The 19,622-nt window shown below is 35.6% G+C and overlaps 1 protein-coding gene across 6 annotated transcripts in view; it reads left to right on the top strand.

Moving 5' to 3' along the window:
- Positions 1 to 1,346: 1,346 nt before the first annotated feature.
- The window catches only part of LOC146598165 (uncharacterized), a 43,643-nt gene continuing 25,367 nt past the window's right edge, over positions 1,347 to 19,622 (top strand). For 4 of the 6 annotated variants that reach the window (XM_085300940.1, XM_085300939.1, XM_085300938.1 and 1 more), the window contains exons 1-14: positions 1,347 to 1,400; positions 2,594 to 2,737; positions 3,831 to 3,977; positions 5,874 to 5,996; positions 6,628 to 6,795; positions 7,197 to 7,382; positions 8,924 to 9,046; positions 9,881 to 9,994; positions 11,706 to 12,027; positions 12,357 to 12,466; positions 12,859 to 12,976; positions 13,772 to 13,863; positions 14,772 to 14,922; positions 18,635 to 18,744. In XM_085300940.1, coding sequence (XP_085157066.1) covers positions 1,356 to 1,400; positions 2,594 to 2,737; positions 3,831 to 3,977; positions 5,874 to 5,996; positions 6,628 to 6,795; positions 7,197 to 7,382; positions 8,924 to 9,046; positions 9,881 to 9,994; positions 11,706 to 12,027; positions 12,357 to 12,466; positions 12,859 to 12,976; positions 13,772 to 13,863; positions 14,772 to 14,922; positions 18,635 to 18,744 — 1,953 coding nt within the window. In that variant the 5' untranslated portion in view covers positions 1,347 to 1,355. Of the gene's footprint in view, positions 1,401 to 2,593; positions 2,738 to 3,830; positions 3,978 to 5,873; positions 5,997 to 6,627; positions 6,912 to 7,196; positions 7,383 to 8,923; positions 9,047 to 9,880; positions 9,995 to 11,705; positions 12,028 to 12,356; positions 12,467 to 12,858; positions 12,977 to 13,771; positions 13,864 to 14,771; positions 14,923 to 18,589; positions 18,745 to 19,622 lie in introns of those variants that run through there. The other 2 variants (XM_085300942.1, XM_085300941.1) reach the window with 2 other exon arrangements.

Here is a 19,622-nt window from a genome sequence, read left to right as displayed (position 1 = left end):
ATGCCTGTACCTGGTTTGTTGATTTTCACAGTAGAAAAGATTTTTAGCATAATTGAGTTTGACCTTGTAGATAACGTAGGCCATGGTGATCAGCCTATGAATCCTGGTTTTAGCTTTGTAATGATAAACAGCTTTAAAAGCAGCCTCTACTATCATTCTGCATACTTTTGAAGATAAACTATGTGCTAATGTTTTATTATAAACTGTTTTCCAAATTCAGTAGTGTTAACTGATACCCTGTGCCTGCATATTTCAAAAGAAAGTAAYGCAGTTTAGAAGGGACACTTTTTTTTTTTGACATTACTAGTCGAGAGTGAGAGTTATTGAACAGTTACAGCTTGGCTTCTCACTTCATGCTGCCGTTTGGAATATAATCCAGAGGTAGAGCAAGATATGTTATTCTGCCCTTAATATACATCTCCAATACACAATTTGAAAGATAYTGCATGAGCTGTTTTAAGGACTTTGCCCCCCCTTTTTTTTCTGGTCCAAGCTTGTAATTGTTGTTCAGTAAAGGTCTCACTTAAGCTTTGAGCTGCCTTGTACCTACTTGGTTTTTGAGATTTTGTTTTTTAAAACATTACTCTGGCACTTYCTTGGGTTTATTGTGAAACTACAGCTTGCCATGATCAAAGAGTGTCGCTATGTACAAGTCCAATACTTCGGTACCATTTAGAAATTTGTGGTGCTCCATTTTGAACAAAAGAAGCAATGAACACGTGCTGTTCCCAGGGCCTCAGATGCTGATGTTTCAGATGTTGATCCATGATGTCAAGGATTGCAACCTTTGTTTCACATGTCAGATATGCAGCAGTTACATAGCAGTTAATGCAGTATGGACTTCTTCAATGTTTTCATTTCTTAAGTATGATTTTGTAGAAATACGCATTGACATAATCCCTGTCATACAGCCATGGCAAGTGGAGTCTGTTTAAGGTCACGTTAGATATTAGCAAGCTGTATATGGTTTGTTCTTCTCTCTCTCTCTCTCTCTCTCTCTCTCTCTCTCTCTCTCTCTCTCTCTCTGTGGAAATGGCACCAATGCTGAAAAATACTTCATGACTTTTTTATTTTTGAGACTAGTTTTCAGATTATTTTTATAGTATTTACGCTTAACTGATTTGCAGTTTTTAGAAAAGGCATAATACACAACAGTATGAATTTTATTGTTTTCCAGCAACTACTAATGGGAGCAATCAGAGTTGCTGTCAGAGTTTTAACAACCATTTTGAGTTAGCTTCAAGTATTTTACATTAAAATATGTGGAGAGCAGTATAAGTTAACTAGTTATCTGAGTGTCACTGATACTTACTGTGATATTATTTTGTTTATTTTTTCATAGCCATCTTGATACTATGTGGAAATGGGGTAGTGGAGATGATTCTCATTCAAAACCAGTAGTAAGTATTGAATTACTATTAAAATGACATTTTCTTTTGAAATAGAGCATCTCAATTTGAGGATGTACTAATCATATTTGGTTTTTATAAGGAAGCTGTTTAACTAGCTTTATCAAGATTCAGTGTTAGGATGCGAAGTCAAGTTGGCTTCTTGCTTCCAGGCTGCTTGAGGTTTAATCCTCCATGTGTAATGCAACTGCTTGATTCCTCCTTGCTGTGCTTATCTTGCTTTAGGAAAACATCTGTTGAAATTGCATAAACTTTATTGCAACTGTGTTTTTCATGTATAATATGTTCAATATAAATATTTTATCCCCAGTAAGTTCAAGAACGCTATTACTGGAAATTATGATRAAAATCCAATAGATGAGGAAGCTCAGTTATAAATACCTACAGGCTTTGATGGTTTTGCTGTACTACAAATAAATATTCCAGCTCAACTTTTAAGATTTATAATTCTATATTATCAGAAGGAAGTTCTCTGCTAGACTTGTGGCAGTATTTCTGAGCAAAGTAGACCTTGTACATAAAATCAGTCATCATTCAGTACAACTATTTGTTATTTTTATGGTTTTCTTTAACCCTCCAAAATCAAGAAGCCCCCACCCTTTTTTTTAAATGATCTATTACTGTAATTGTGTTCAAATTTATTTTATGAGAACTTACTGATGCAAAGGTGAAAAATGCTGTTTTTCTGCTTCTTCCTTGAACATTTAAGCTACATTAGAAGGCCTTCATGGAACAGATGTTCTTGAAAGATTTTGTTTATTAATACGCACAGGACTTAGATGATTTTCAGGAAGACAGAGAGGAAAATAGTTGTTATTCATAAAAATTCGTAGACTAGACATGAGTTTATAAAGATGAGGAAAAGGAAGGTACTGAAAGGTATTCTTGAAGATAGGAAAATGCAGGAATTGTTTTAGCATGTTGAAATGTACTAGCATAGTTTTATGACTAAACTGTTAGATTTCCTTTGCAAAGAAGAAATCAGRTTATTATGTTATAAAATCTTTTAAATGTGATTCTATGTGATCTATTGTATCTGTCAGACTAGCTAAAAACTGTCTGGATTGTATGTGTAAGTTTTAGTAGGGCACTCCAATAAGATTTGAATGTGCTAACGACAGGTTTTGCACAAAGAGTGCAAAATGGTGCATTTTGCTGCTTCAAAATGAACTTAATGTCTACAGGCTCCTGGCTCAGAGCACGTGGGAAGCATGTCGGTGGCTGATCTCACCGAACAACTGACGAGGACTGAGCAGCTGGTAGCACAGCTAAAGGAACTCGTCAGAGAGAAGGATGCGGCGCTTCGCAATAAAGACCAGCAGTTAAAGGTACTGTGTGTGTCTGCTTGTCAAAGGGACCATTTAAAGAGAAGGAAAGAAAAGAAAAGAAAAGAAAAAGACTTAAGTCATCTTCCTAGATACAAGTTTATTGCCAGGCATGTCAACAGCGGGAAAACGGGAAACAGTGTTCACAGTTAGTTGGTTATGTTTCTTGGACATTATGTTTTTTTGCCAATGCATTTTCTGTTTCTAAAACTGTAACCCAGTTTGGGTATTACACAAACAGCATGTGTCCCTTGTAAGAACAAGTGCATCTAAAAAATATAAGGGACAAATACCAATTGCAGAATGACTTTCAGAGAAATTCATGGTCATTTTAGGCTGTCTATGGAAAAATATGATCCAGGTCATTACTGGACATTTAGTAGAATGCCAGTTTACCTCAAACTGAGTTTCTGTAGATACTTCTTCATTTCTCCTTCCATTATTGTAGTTGTCATGTATTATTAATGGTACTACATATTATCCTCTGCTTTTGACTGGCATTACTAGAAGGAATTTGTGTGTAATGTTCTGAAGACATTTGAGGATTTGTCGTTCTGTGTGATTTTTTTTTTTGAACAGCAGTAAGTGTGTTCTGTTCCTGAAACAGAGTATTTTTTATGCATTTTAGAAATTGTGTTCTGTGAAAAGTAAAAACCAAGTGTTAACATATGAAATTTTCTAAAATTAATGAATTAAATTAAGGCTCTTCCTTAAAAAAAATATATATACTATTGTAGCGTTACGAAATTGTCTTTCTTTGGGCATCAAAAAATAAAAGAATCCTAAATCAATGCACTTGCTAAAATGTAAGCCTTGACATTGTATTATTAACAAAAAATAGAAGAATTTGTTACATCATAGTGCCGTGGAGTTTATACAATAATAATATCCATGTGTAGAAAGTTTAAATCATGAAAGGGAGATTGTTTTATATACACAGACCTATAGCACAGGCTATAGTAATGTCTCTTTAGAGGAAAGTTTTTTTGGTAATTATTTCAGATTCCTGTTTTGTTTTTTTTTTYCTAATGGGAGGATTGAAGCATGCAGTTGTTCACATATTAATTTCATTCCTTCATTACTGTGGTGTTTGTAGGAGGAAAAGGAATCTGCTGATGCCAAGCTTTCCAAAGTAAAGCTGCAAAACAAAGCCAAGGTTGCATCTTTAACCTCACAATTGGAAGAACTTAAGAAACAGTTATCGACATCAGGAGGCCTAGAGGCAAAAACAGAGCAAAAAAAAGTAAGTGTCTCACATTTGAAAGAGGGCATCATTTCTCTGATGCTGCAAAAAACTGTGTTGTACCAAAACATGGAACTGAAGTCTAAATTTTGAGCTGAGTCAAATTAGGATCAGGGTAAGGTGCACGGGTGTTCTTTGTCCATCTCTGTGTTTCTGACTCATTCCTCTTCTATCTTTTTATAGTAATTTAAAAAATTGTATATTCTCTTTGCTATCTTTCAGTAACTTTTTTTTTTAACTAACCTTTGTCTTTAATATTTGCAGCTCAAACTTTACTCTTAACACATGTGAATGAGGATGATAAGTTGATGAGAAAAAGTGAGAAAAGAACTAACTTGTTTAATTTAATATCCAAGATAAAAAATATGGTAAAAATGATATTGATAGCAAAATGTAAATATGTAAGAATCTCTCATTTAAGTGACCGGTGTTGTACAGCTAACAGAAGTTCAGAGATTTTCAGATCTGTTTTTAGTAATGGAAAGGTTTGAATAGACTTGTATGTCTTTAAAGTAACATACTTTCATATAGCTTCTAAAAGAACTTCAGTGAGGCTTTAGTGCTTAAGGCCACTTTTTTAAAGAGATGCTGAAGTGGGACATTTGATGGGACAAATGCTGAAATCTGCCCCAAAAATGGGACAGATGCTGAAATCTGTTGGCGTCCCAACATGTCTTCCAAAGCATGGAGTAGCTAATTATTTATGCTTATGATCTATTTTTCTAGTAAAGCATATTATTCACAATTGGATTTGGATATATTTTATAAAGGCAAATAATTTCTGTAACCCAGTATTTGTACATAATGAGTTTTGGTTAGAAACGTTGTGCTTTGGAGCTGTTTAATTTGCACTTAAAGAAAAGTTCTTTTTTCCCCAGTACTTCTTTGTTCCTCTGACTTGATTAGATTACATTTGTCAGAGGAATTGTATGCCCTCGCTGCATGTTTCAGTCCACTTTACATCGGTGATTATATTAATAATTAAAATTTGAAGATCATAGAATCACATAATCAGTAAGGTTGGACAGGACCTCTGGAGGTCATCTAGTCCAACCTCCCTGCTCAGCAGGGTCACCCGGAGCATGTTAGACAGGGTTGCATCCAGGCAGGCCTTGAGTATCTCCAGAGAAGGAGACTCCACAACCTCTCTGGGCAACCTGTTCCAGTGCTCCGTCACTCTCACAGGGAAGAAATTCCCCCTCACGTTTGGGCGGAACTTCCTGTGCTTCAATTTCTGCCCATTGCCTCTTGTCCTATCACACAGGACCACTGAAAAGAGTTTATCCCCRTCCCCTTGACACCTTCCCTTCAGGTACTTACATACATTGATAAGATTTCCCCCCTCTCGCAGCCGTTCCTCATAGGGCAGATGCTCCAGCCCTCTGATGATCTTTGTAGCCCTCCGCCGGACTCTCTCCAGTAGCTCCAAGTCTCTCTTGTACTGGGGAGTGCAGAACTGGACACAGTACTCGAGATGAGGCCTCCCCAGGGCTGAGTAGAGGGGCAAGATCACCTCCYTCGACCTGCTGGCAACAGTCTTCCCAAAGCACCCCAGGAGACCATTGGCTTTCTTGGCCACAAGGGCACAGTGCTGGCTCATAGTCAACTTGTCATCCCCCAGCACTCCCAGGTCCTTCTCTGCAGAGCTGCTCTGCAGAAGGTCAGCCCCCAGCTTGTACTGGTGCCTAGGGTTATTTTTCCCTAGATCTTTAGAACTTGATATAAATACTGCTTCTGCTTTGGCTAGTTTCTACTTGGAATACTTAAAATGTAAGAGAACTGAAACATGAACCGTGAGTAAATCACACTTTTTTTCAAGAGTCCTGTTTGAATAGATAGAAGTGCAGGAGTCAGCCATTACCTAATTACAAAATATAAAACTCATGGTCTTTGCAGGCATCAAGAGATGGTGACCAAGAAAATGCAGCTGCAAATCGTGGGAAAATACTAGTGCTGAGAAGGAGAATTGAAGAACTAGAATCCCAGATTATACAAAAAAATGAAGAGCTGCAAAAAAAGGTGGTGTTTTATATGATSCTAACTGTATGATTTTTCACATTCGTGGTCTAGGATTATATTTAAAGATTAGACAGATATGCTGAGACTGTTCTCTACTGAGAAGACAGAACCACCTGCCTAGGCCAGTGTAATGAGAATTCTGTTGTTTATGCCTTCAGTGAACACTGAGACCTCAAGTATGCTTTTGTAGTAATTTGAACATAAATGGAATAGATGAACAAAAATGTGAACTTTGTGGGTTGATGTTAGCTTTGAATCTCTCATTTTGAGTGAAAATTCTGTTTTGCTTCTGTTTTTCTTGTTGGAAAAAATAAGTCATAACAGGAAGAAATGTAAGCAAGGAATGATTTAATTTTATGGTTTATAGCTATTCTGTGTAGTGATCTGTGGACATTACTGTTGACTCTGGAAAGTTGCATGAATATGAGTGCTACAGTACTTCAGAGAGATAGAGGCTCAGTAATTAAACATGATCAATATTTAGAAAGAATCAAAATAGATTCAGGCTGTAAATTTGATTTTAACTATTTCAGTATCCTAAAATAGGCAATGAGGAGATAAACATTGCAATCCTGTCTTCTGTACTGTAGCTGATAGATATATAGGTTAAATGCCACCTTTTCATTTTCAGAATGCTGAGTTGGAGGCCCAGCACTGTCGAGGGGCTGAAATGGATGCCATGCTAGCAGAAAAGGAAAAGAAGTTAGCTGAAAGAGATGCCTATATCATTGATTTACAGATAGCATGTGGATCAGGTGGTGTTGCCAGTGAAATATTCTTGCCCAATGAAGAATTGAAGGTATCATATTAGAAGCTCAATTATACAATCTCCATAGATGTTTCAAGGAATCTGCAAATTCTGATGTGTTATACATGGATCCTGCTCTGAAGCACAAATCCTCTGCAGTTATTCATGTGAATAAAATTTTATCTATTGATTATTTTCATTTACATTAATAGATCTGCATTTGTTTGCTTCTTTTCCAGAATCATTTATATGAAAGTCTTGAAATGTTTTGCAGTATTATTAGTACTGCAAATCTACTTTGGAATCTACTGACAGATTTCACTCAAAAGCAGACCTGAATTTAGATTTTAATGCTTTAACTGAAGAAGGCGCTAGTAGTTGGCTTCATGGTGATTACTTTGTCTGTTTTCTGGGTACATTCTTCTAATTGTTTTATGGTTTGCATTCTGAAGAATCAGCTGTCCATGAAAGAATCATCACTACAAAGCATGCAGATTCTGGTTCAGAATCTTACCAAGAAGGTTGGAGACAGTGAAGAAAAGTGTAGCTTGTTCCAGGAACAGATTGAAAGTCTTAAAAATATTCAGAATAAAGAAAGAGAGCGTTTCCAAGAAAGGGAAGCTACATATATGGAAAATGTAAGTAAATCCACTGTAAAAATGTAACATTCTTTGGTGGAAGAAGTAGTATCCTCTCTGTGGTGTCACTATCTCAAGAACTTCTGTCTATCTTCACTAACAGCTATCTTCACTAAGAAATGCTATTCTTAGTTTTGGAGGATTCTTGAGTGAAGATTGAACTGGTGATTAGATGAAATGAGACTAATGAAACAGTAGGTATTTTGTATTGGAGCAATAATTAAAGATGAAAGCATTCTGGGAGGCAGGACTTCAAGGATGTGGCTTATAGATGGGAATGGAGAAACTAACGTGTAGCACAGTGAAATGAGTTGTGCAGAGTTCTAGTTGAACAACCTCCAAACCTCTTTTTCTTATTTCATTACATCTGAAGTTGTACTGCCAAAAATGCACACATGCAGTGGCTACTAGTGTTTTCGGATTATTGTAACTATTCTTAGCACAATATGGCGAATTGGCAGATAGCTTTCACTTGTGCTGTGAGCTATCTGGCACACTTTTGAGCATGGAAAAACTGAAAAAATTGTATTTTCTTCCTGATTGACTTTGGGGGAAAAAGTCAGAAAAGTTTGGTATACTTAATGGGGAACTTCTGTAGCAAAAAGCCAGCAGCTGGTAAACAGGCCAGGACAAACAACTTCTTAAATAATACTAAAAAAAAATTGGAGCTAGGATAAACATCATCCATTGCCTCGTGCTGTGAGGCTCTTCCAACTCCCTCTAAAGTTAAGTCTTAGATTTCAATGTAATGTGCTTGACATTTCAGCATTTAAGTTCTACCCTGTATAAAACTGTTCATCTCAGTATTGCTCACATCATTTGATGTTTGAGTTTACTTACTTGTGTCAAAAATACTACTTTTGATCCTGAACATGACTGCCCATATTTAGTGGCAAAAAGGTATTAATTTTGATGCAGAAAATAAAGGAGGAGAAACAATGGAGAATATAAAAGATATCTTAATGAGCACAGTGTACTCACCTGTATAGAAATCTGGGTTGGGCTTTATGTGAAAAACTGCTTATGTTGAAAAAGAATCTTGAATTTTTATTTAAAATAGCATAAGCAAGTTCCTCAAAGTTATATCCAGTTCTTATAAAAAATTACGAACTAAGACATACTGGAAGAAGAATACAGTTATCTGAGGGGGATGCAACTAGGTTTCAAAGCTGCCATTTGGGATTAAATCATAGAAACATGCTAGATGTGGATGTGGTTCATGAACTTTTGGAAATGAATTAAGTATCACAGTAGTAGCATCCAAGAAGGGAAAATGGAGATTTGTGATATTAACAAGGTTTAACAATACGATCCTTCTCATTTAAAGTTTGCTACTACAGAATTAAGACAAATTTCATTGAAGTTGAGGGTTTATCTGCATGCACTACTGACTTCGGAATCACTGTACAGATTGTTAAGTGGAAGCAAAATTTAGACTTAAGGTAGACTGTTATCTCACTGTACTTTTAATTAGACAATTGAGTGTACTTTTAATATATCCTCATGCACTGGTTTTATATTTAATTTCTATATGTTTGCAGGTTCGTATGTTTCAAAATATTATCCAGGAAAAGGAAAAGGAACTGGAAGCACAGAGAGAAAAGCATGAACAGGAGCTCTTTAAATTAGCTGCTAAATCTGATGCAAGTGCTGACTTAGAACAGGTATGTTGGTTTGGAAACACTGTAGCTTGCTTTGACTTGGTGAACCGTGGGAAATGTAGAGTCATATCTGTGGCACAATTCAGATATCTGGTTGGGAAAAAATAAAGGTAAGTCTTTTTCTTTCTTTTCTGAGAGAGGAGGAGAAGGACCTGGGGGCCCTGGTGGACAACACGCTGACCATGAATCAGCGGTGCGCCCTTGTGGCCAAGAAGGCCAATGGTATCCTGGCCTACATTAAGAAGAGCATTGCCAGCACGTAAAGGGAGGTGATCCTCCTCCTCTGCTTGGCCCTGATGAGGCCACATCTGGAGTACTGTGTCCAGTTTTGGGCTCCCCAGTACAAGAGAGACATGGAGTTAGTGGAGTAAGTCCCATGAAGGGCTACTAAGATGATTAAGGGACTGGAACATCTCTCATATGAGGAAAGGCTGAGAAAGCTGAGACTCTTCAGCCTGGAGAAGACATGGGGAGGGAGGTGGTTCTTATCAATGAGTATCTGAAGAAGAGTGTAAAGAGAATGGGGCCAGACTCTTCCGTGATTTCCAGCAATAGGATGAGAGGCAGCTGGCAGAAACTGAAACACAGGAAATTCCATCTGAACATGAAGGAAAACTTCTTTACTGTGAGGGWGACTGAGCGCTGGAACAGGTCACCAAGAGAGGTCTCCTTAACTCAAAATTCAAAATCTGTCTGGACACAATCCTTAGAAGCATGCTGTAGATGACACTGCTTGAGCAGGGGGTTGGAGTAGATCACCTCCAGAAGTCCCTTCCAACCTCAACCATTCTATCATTCTGTGAAAGTTTTAACTTTTATTGATTATTTTTTTGCTAGCTACTGAAGGCCTTGAAACAGAAGCTACATGAAAAGGAAGAAGTCATGCTGGGAAGGACACAGGTCATAGATATGTTGCAAAAAGAACTGGATGCCAAGGACCAGCAATTGAAAGTAAGAAATAGCTTATACAGACCACTCAACTCGTCTGGTCAGTTATGAGCTCAAAAAACTATTTGTTTGTGTACAAAAGATAATTTTGCGTGAAGTGTTTACTCAGTGCTCTGGGAGACTTTGACATGTGCTAAAAATGCAACCAGAGTTAGGCAATCARATATGAATTCCAGTTAGGAAATGAGCTTGAAGAAGAAGTAAAGCCCATAAAATATAGCACTGTCAGATGACACCCTTAGCTTGTCTTTGTTCATTTGGGGAATTTGCCATGTAAGGAAGGCTTTTTGCTGTCAAAGATTTCAGTTTCTCTAATTAGCTACAGGAGTGAACCCCAAAACAGGCTTTTCAAAGAGAATGTTTTGCTGCCAGCGTGCTTTTCCTTTGGAGTGTTTCTACTGATTGCAAAAGCAATCAAGCTTATCAAGGTTCTTTGTATTTAAGTACCTAGTATGAACCTTTGAGTGCTGCTACTTCAGTTCAGCAATGTAGAAAATGGACATTGTGATCTCTGAGATAAGATTTTAGGACTGTTTGCTGAAACAGACACATTACAGCCTGTCTGGGAAATAACAGGTGCTAAGTCCAGCATTTTAGCTGTAGTCTTTTCAACAAATTCTTACCTTATTAAGAGGGCTGTCAGAATCAAAATCTATTARAAATAGTTTCAACTACGTAGGCAGGTAGAGGTGATTAGTACTGTCCTGCTCAGATAGTTAAGTTCCAAGACAACTTAAGCCTAGATCAGTTGTGCTTAATTTGTCTTTTCCATTCATTCTTGGCCTTTGCCTTACACTGCTGTCCCCCCCCCCCTTCTGAGTTAGATTTTTGTTTAGGTTAGACATACCTTTCTACACGGAAGTACTGCAGGAATGATAGCAGGAACAGAAACAGAACTTCGGGGTGGGTAGGAGGAAAGCTGGACTATGGCTGCATCAATTTGAAGCAGTTTAAGTGGAAATGCAACCTCAGCCTTAGTAGTAAGAAAAAAAAAATGCTAGAAACCTATATTTACATAATCAGTTTTAATCATATTTTGAAAATGTTCATCCTTTTTGGACAGTTTGTATTCCTATGATACCTAGTTTTATGTATCACGAAAGTGGTTTTTGTGCAGCACGTCTAATACGAGTACACTTTTCCATTACAGTGATCCGCAGTCTTTTCTGCCTCTTTATATATCTAAAAATAACTAATGTGAAGGTGATCCTCCCCCTCTACTCAGCCCTGGCAAGGCCGCATCTGGAGTAATGTGTCCAGTTCTGAGAGAAAAGAGAACTAGCAACAGAACAGTCTAAAGATGAATTAGATCACAGTTACCTTTAATTTTTGAAGAGGCAGGTAACAGCATCCGGATGGAATTGTAGCCAGCGTTCTTTATCTTTGGTATCACTATTAGAGAGATCCTCCATTTTTTTTATATTGCATAGAACCAGACATTCTTTGTTTATTCCATATGACCTGTGGAAGAGATTGAATGTAGTTTTGACTCAAATCGTGATGTCCTTTTGTCGGAGTCTCAGCTAATGCCTTGTAGAATCACAAATGAGATATTTGTGGTAGAGCCAGGTGACCAACAGAAGCATTGATTTTTTTTTTGATTATAGCATTTGGAGAGGTATATAGGAATACAGATCTAATATTTGACAGTGGTACTGAAAAAAACATTGTATTAAATTATAAAAGAGATTTTTTTTCTTTTTTTTTTAAACAGGAGGTCAATGAAAACCTGAAACGTCTTCTGTCTGAAAAAGAAAACCTCCAGTCTAAACTAGATGCTGAGAAACATGTAATGAGGGCCCAGTTAAGAGACATGATGGAGAAACACGAACTTGAAATGACAAAAGTTCAGGAGAAATATAGTGCTGAACTGCATGAAATTCAAGAAAAACATGAAACTGAGTTGCAAGAGAAAGATCAGGCCCTTTTTCAGCTTAAGAAGCAGGTGGCAGAATTAAGTAGTAATGGACAGAATAACTCAAAAGAAGTTAGAGATCTGGAGTCTGTAACCAAAGAAAAGATGGAAGAATTAGAAGGTATCCTGTTTAAATGCAGTCCTTATATGAAGGGTTCCTTTTCCACAGTTACCTATTATGTGCTAAGCTAATTTAGAAGTATCAGTACTCAAATATTATGATGATGTAGGCTGTTGTGTRACAATAATCTCATAAGCTGTAAGTTTCACCCTGTGTTTCCTAGTGTTATGTTTTTTTTCTCTAAATGTAAAAGCAATCTAAATTGTCTTATACAAATGTTAATTACTGTTAATAATGGAGTTAAACATAGATCTTGAAAAGTACTCCAATTGCATTAATAATCTTTCTAGGGCTTAAAGTAATTATTTTTTTTTATGTCTGTTTCTTAGTACAAGTGAAATTGAAAACAGAAGAGGCCAGCAAATCTGAAGCTAAGTTTCTGAAAATGAAGGCTTGGTCTAAATCAAGAATCAAACAACTGGAGGATGAACTCAAAAATGTATGTGTAACATTTTGTATTTAATATTAAATGCCTGTTTTTAAATCTGCTGTATTTGTAGATCTGATTGGAAAAAGTATTGATGTGTATAATGCGAATAGTGTGAATAGAATATTAAAAGAATTTCTTCGAAGTACCCTTACATATGAATAAATATATGAAACTTGGATGGATGTTAAATGTTGATGCGAGAGAAAGCTTCAATAAAAAATRGTACCAGCTGGTATTACTAGGATTAGGAGTAAATCTGTTAGAGACTAACTAGTTTATTGTACTTYCAAATAGCAGAAAAACAACTATTCTAAAATTTTAGTAAAAAATCATTTAAAAAGTTGCATTGACTTTGCTGTGTTTCTGGTATCTTGATGCATTTTAACTATTTTCCGGTTTAGTTTTCATCAAAGAATAATGATATATCTGCCTTAAACAACCGTGTCTCAGAATTAGAAACTGAAAAGGAAGAACTACAGTCAAAACTGCAGTCATTCCATGACATCAGAACTCAAAATGGTAAAATAAATAAATAAATCATAATTATTTTCTGCTGAGGATGATTCAAAATGAAGTGACAAAGATAAATGGGTTTTCTTATGTTCATTTTAATAGGAATAATTTTTAAAGTGTTTTCCTGTTTTTGTTTGTTTATTTGTGTTATTTACAGATTATGAAGTAACTTCATGCAAATATGAACAGTAGCATAGAATGCTTAAGGCAGAATTGCAAGTCAGCTTTTCCTTTCCTAAATCTACTTGTGCATAACACTTCAGCCCTTGATGTGTTTAAKCTTAGGCCATGGCACAATGTGTATAAACTTTTCTAGTAAGTGGAAAAGGCATCTTCTTAGGATGAAAAGCAAGAACAAGCATATTTGGAAGATTTGACAGAGTATTACAATAAACGTTTAAGTAAATTAAGAATTATCTAAAATATTTTTCCTTGTGCAGGTATTTGAGAGAGAATTTTTGCTTAAAACCCAAGATAGGGAACTAGGTTTAAAATGAAGCTCTGTAAGGGGTTTTCTGTTGCATGTTGTGATATTTTCTCGATCTCCCTTTCTGTAAACTGAAGATGGTGGAATTTTCAGTCCACCAGTCCAAGTTGTTAGTTATTTAGATTTAAAGCATTCATCTGTGTTTAATAATCAAGAAATCACTTTAGTAGTTAGATGGGCTGCATAGTCCAGCAGAGGTCTTTCAGCTAAAATGAATCCTCACCTGAATTTTAATTTTGAATGTTACTTTCAAATTTTGACTGATCTTCCTACTAGTTTTGTGTTCTAATGAACCTAATATATTGTTTTTGTAGAAGAATTGTTGACTAAGCTGGAACTCTATGAAGAGCAGCAAAGGAAGTTGCAAGCTGACCTTGACCAAGTTACAAAGAGAGCTGCTTCACAGGTTAACTGCTTAAAATTGATTTATATGAATGATTTATTAGCTCAAACAGTGCTAGTTATAATTTCAAGTGTATTAGCTGGATCTTGTAGTGGAAAATTAATTCACTAATATACAAAGCAGACATGATGTCAGCAACTGTCCAGTTGGATAACAAACTTTGAATTACATTAAAGATTGATTTCTACGGACTTTTTCACATACCTTAAATTACATTTTCTTAACAGTTTACTATTTATTTTGTTGTATTTCACATAAGTTTTTAAATGATGCTGTTACTTTCTATGCAATTTGGATAGCTTTCAGCAAGTAGTTAACAGCAAAAATCTTAACAAATGTACCGTATCCAGATGACAAAGTGAGAAGAATCAAAACATTTTACTGAAATGCTTTAGATGTATACATTAATTGCAGAAATTTTGTACTAGCAGCAGAACTAGTTTAAAACAGATTAATGTATTTTGCCTCCCCCAAAATATTTAATTTTTTAGAGAAGTTGGAGTGTTTTTTGCAGGGTAAGATATTGAAATAGTTTTAATTTTGATGGGAAGATGGAAACATTTTTACTAATAAATAACGTTTCCCCCCCCCCCTTTTTTTTTTCAAACTATGAGACGTTGAAGATGAAAACGTGCAACAAAAACATGTTGATTAAAAAAGCCATTTTTGGCTTATTTTTTTTCACATTAAAAGTGCAACCAACAATAGTATTCTACATATATATGTATAAACATATACCTATAAATGGTGAGACTTGCTTTTTACTTAATCTACAATGATAATTATCTGCTTTATTTTCATGGGATTTCAGTTTATACAAACTGTTTTTATAGTTTGGCAATTTACAATGTCTTTTACATTTGCAGTGGGACTTGGTAAATATATTTTTCGTGCCCAACTTCTCTTGTTAGGCCAGTGAATCTGGTAGTGTGGATGAATTGCAGAGTCAGCTTTTGGAATGGCARGAGATTGTACCGGAGTCAGAGGAGTCCCATGATCAAGTCAGAGAAGTTAAGTCCGCTATGGCCTTGAGAATGGCTCAGATTGAAGAGGAGAGAGAAGGTGAGTTATTTTATTTACGATAAAAGTAGGTGATTGTATCACCTATGTTTGCAGAAGTTGAGATTAAATTGATATTYCACCATAATTCATTTGTGTAGTCGTAAGATGTACATACCTAGTGAAATTGCTTAAGCTTGCAATTTCTACTTTGTCCTGTTCCCTTGAATCCATTTCATACATTCATCCTTTTGTATCATTTTGAGTAGATGTGCTTAATCTATCTGAGTTGCTGCTCTTTAAGGCTGCTTGAACTTGCTTCAGAAGCTTGCTGTCCACGTGTGAATGGAAACAGTAGTGTTGGTTAGAACTTGATGATAAAGGATGGTGCTTTTTAATAAAAGTGTGCCTGAGTTGCAAGTTCATATAGATCTCTTTAAATGTCATCAATCAGAAACCTTTTTTAGAGCATTTAGTAATCTGTTAATAAGATTCACCTGCATAGATCAAACTGAATAACAGTAATTAGTAATGGTTTGGGGCTGGTAAAAATAAATAAATAAATAAAAATKTTAATTACCTACCGGAAGTATTAATATGCCCAGTAATCTCAAGTTTTATACTTTCCTAAATTAATAATAAAACAATTAATAGGAACTGCTTCATTTTGTCGTTAAAACTTACAAAAGTTAACTTAAATTTCAGGTAGTTTTAGTGTTCATTTTCCATATCATCTAGTATTTTATTATAGCTTCTCTCTTTTTATTTAACTGTGTGTGGATTAATGGCACATCTTAATGTGCACAGCCTATCATTATAATTAATACAGTTAGTTAATTTGGGTAGTCTCTTTTAATCTGTGATTAAATTATTTTTCATTTATGTGATCAATTTGAAGTTCAGTATGTAAGCATATAAATGTTTTAAGAATCACGTCTATTCTTTTTGAGGGATTTATGCAAGTAATGCTTTGGGCATTGAAAGAGAATACTATTCCCTTCATTAAAAGTACCTGTTATYTCATCTGTGACAACTACAGATCCACATGCAATATTAATAACAGTTGTAAAATTTCATCCGTGTCAGTCCGTGTTTAATTTTGCTTTTTTTTCCCCTTGGGGTTAGCATGACCTTTCTGTTTCTTTTTTTCCTGCCGTTGCACCTGGTGAGCACTCAGCGTCCCTTCCCCCTCCACTCCTACCCTCCACTGCGATTTGGTCAGCCAGTGAGAACATAGTTTCCCATCAGTTTTGTGCATGCAGGTTCCTGCAGCAATGGCAACTTGTAATATACTGTTGTTGATTTCTTCTGTTGATGCCTCTTTCGAGGAAATTGCCAACAGTACCTTATAAGATTTGTCATTGATGGTATGTGGTTTTTAGTAATACATGTAACAAATGCTGTTTTTTATCTTGATTTTTTCCCCCTTGCAATGCTTATGACTTCATTTATATTAACTGAATCATCTTTTTTTCATTCTTCTTTATAGTAATAGCTGACTCCATATTTATGTTGTAACCTTAATTAAAGAATAATTTCTTGGCTTGCTACTATTAGTTGTAACTAAGTAAGCATCCAATTTATTTAGGTATCTTTAAGAGTACRTGAAATTCAGTGATATTTAAAAAAATTATATTCCCTCCCATAAATTGCAGAACTCTGCATGCATTAGTATTACTAATATTTTAAGCAATTTTTAATGTTACTACTCGTTCCATGCATGGACTAGACAATGGAAATTTGCCCTATCTGGCAATTTTCTGTGTTAGAGTGAATGTGTGGGGAGGCTACGTAAGCCTAGAGGATGGCAGTATCGATAACACTTACAGACTCTGGCTTGTTTCACCTGCAAACCAGTAAAGATTGTGACATTTGGTGTGAATAGGCACACCAGGAAATGCAGACACATAATTAGTTAATTTAAATACAGTGTGTATCAGAAGAAGAGCGCTCTGAAAAATATTTCAGTTTTTACATTAGATATAACTGCAAATCAAAGGCTCCTTAAGTTGTTGTAAAACATTAGAAAATATTTTCACTTACTAATTATTGTTAAAGCAATGCTGAATTTAACTGGAGGCATTTTAACACTTGGCTAAATGTTCTAAATTATTCTAAAACTCTGATTTCTAGTATCTTCAAATGAGAAAAATGCTTTCTCCATTGATATTGTCATTTTTGATGTGACAGTGGTAATTTCATTATTTATTTTCACTATCAAGTATTTGATGATTTAGATTACTAAAGGACCATGTATCATGCTTAATGATTATACTTAAAAACAGATTGTGTGGTGATCAACTTCAAGAAATTTCAGTTTCTTTTTTTGAAGAAGGGATCAAATTCTTATCTGAAAAAGCACTTGCTGCTTGAATTGTTCTGACTACAATGATATTTCTTGCAAAGAGAGCTTTAGAGCATGGGATCAAAAAGATACCTATTTCTACAGTTTTGAAGGAACATATATGATGATTTTAAAACTTTAAATTCATACTTGAAAACAAACAAAGATGTGCAGAACAGGCACCAATAAAGTAACAGTGTGAGAAACCACAGTGTAATTAAACCCCAAAAGTAAAATAGCAGTCCTATTCCAAAGGTGTTTTGAAGTCATCAGCTATTTTTCCTCCAACTTTTTTTACCAAGTTAGATATATAATTGCAAAATATTACAGGAAGAACTCCTAATTACAGTTAATAGATGTTTCCAGAGTGTGTTTTAATGATATTTGTGGTCCAAGTCATCCTGGTACAGCTTGGATGAAAGCTGAGAATTCTCAGTAGGACTGTACCTCCTAATATTTTGGGTTTTTTTTACCTCATTGATGCATAGATACCATTTTTTGATTTTTATGTGCTGTGAGGAAGAGTGGATTGACATGGATAAATTGAAAGTCAAATTTATGTAGATTGTTTACCTCTTCATTTAAAGTATGGAGCCACCTTTATTTTCATTTCTTTGCACTGGCTTTTCTGTTTTGTCTGCTTTGCATGAAACGTCTGTTTCCTAATCTGTCACCCCAAACATGTTTTGTCATATCACAAAACAGATGGGAATGTACTTAAAATGAAAGTTAATTTCTAACAAGAAACAGAATACATACTTAAGCTTTCATATTCTGAAGTTACTTAGTGTGTGTATTTACAAGTGATTCTGTATTTGCCTTGAAAAGGGTGATATTAATATCTCATAAGATGATTTGATGCCAGTTTGCAATGCAACACATGCTTGTGACTACCTCAAATTATCTGACTTTGCAGCTAACACTAAAAGTTGAGGGACACATGTCATTGTGATAGAAATGCATGTGGTTGTTTAGTTTGTAAAAGTTATAGCTGTCTCAGCTGATGGCTTTGTTATACAAATGAGGTATTTTTAACCTGGTAAATTTAACCTGGAGAATTGAAATGAGCTGTAAGTTGGCATTTTAACTGGTTGTAGTCTTCTAGTATCAACATAACCTCACCTCTTCCAGTCTCTCCTATAAAGTCTTCTTTTAAAGCTGATGAATAAATAAAGTTAGACTTCAGTTTGCTTCTTCCTAGTGAGATACGCAGCCATTATTCTTATGTTCTACATAGCATTGTTGGAGGGAAATATCAAGGTGAATGCAATGGATTGCTTCTATAATCTTGTTCCTGTCAGTCATTCATAGGGACTTCAGTCTGTCCCTGATCTCTTTTTATGTCGTAGTGTCTAATATAAATGTAATTGCTTTCCTGTGGCACAAAACTGATTGAGGATGACTGGTTCTTTCCTGGCTGCTCTGATCCAGCCATAGTCTCAGGGCAACAGGAGCTGGAGGAGGAACTGACCACAGTTCAAGGAATTGGCAGGCTACAGCAGGCAAGAAGAAAAAGTAACCAGACCAGCAGGAAGCTTCAGGTGGGTTAGAGGATATGAGAGTCTGTTTTTACCTGTATGCTAATTAATAACATGGAAAGTCTTAGTGCTTTACGCTTAAGTTCTTAAGCCCTTCGTGTGTTTAGATGAGTCATGTAACTGAAAGATGGATGTAAATATGTGCTTTTGGTGGTAAAATAAAGGATCATATATGTAGCTGGAAGATGAGGAGAAACTCTAATGGCATCATACCTTTTTATTTCTTGAGTCGTGAATCTACACAATTTTACACTGAAATAGTGAAGAGCTATCCTGTGAAGCAATTCAAATGCTTGAACCTATGTAAGTGTTTAATATGCAAAGACTGTTTTTGTTCTAAGTATACAGTCTGTGAATTTTTTTGTCAGTGGATCATTACTGAAGTATCTAAATAGTATCAGGTCACTCAGGTCTTCTTCTAGGTAGTCRGTGATGTTACTTGTAAGAAAAAATCATAATCTTTTGTAAGAGGAATTAAGGGTGTCAGTGTCACATTTATATTTCATTGGAAGAATAATTTTATATTTATTAGCTCTATTACTTTACCCTAAGTTTCAGGGGACCCTATTAACTGTAGAAATCAGAGGTCCAATTGAGGTATCCAGAGGTAGCTATCCACTGACCTTTAGATGTCTGTGAGCCTCTTCAGAGGCCTGGCAGATACTATACAAAACCTGTGGGAGACCTTGGCTTTTCTGGAACAGTAACTGGCTACTGGACAATTACTCTAGTGTCCACAGTGACACTATGTACTTTTTTAGCACCACAATCATTTGCTGGATTTCAGGATTTTTAATAGAAAATACCCTTTTAGTAACTGAATATGTATTTTAGCCTTGCTGCTTCTCTTCTTATAATTAAACTTCACTTTCATGTTTTGT

This window comes from Rhea americana, unplaced genomic scaffold (assembly GCF_003343005.1).
Source record: "Rhea americana isolate MKP2758 unplaced genomic scaffold, rheAme1 scaffold_17, whole genome shotgun sequence".
Taxonomy (NCBI): domain Eukaryota; kingdom Metazoa; phylum Chordata; class Aves; order Rheiformes; family Rheidae; genus Rhea; species Rhea americana.
This window is presented reverse-complemented; position numbering and strand designations above follow the sequence as displayed.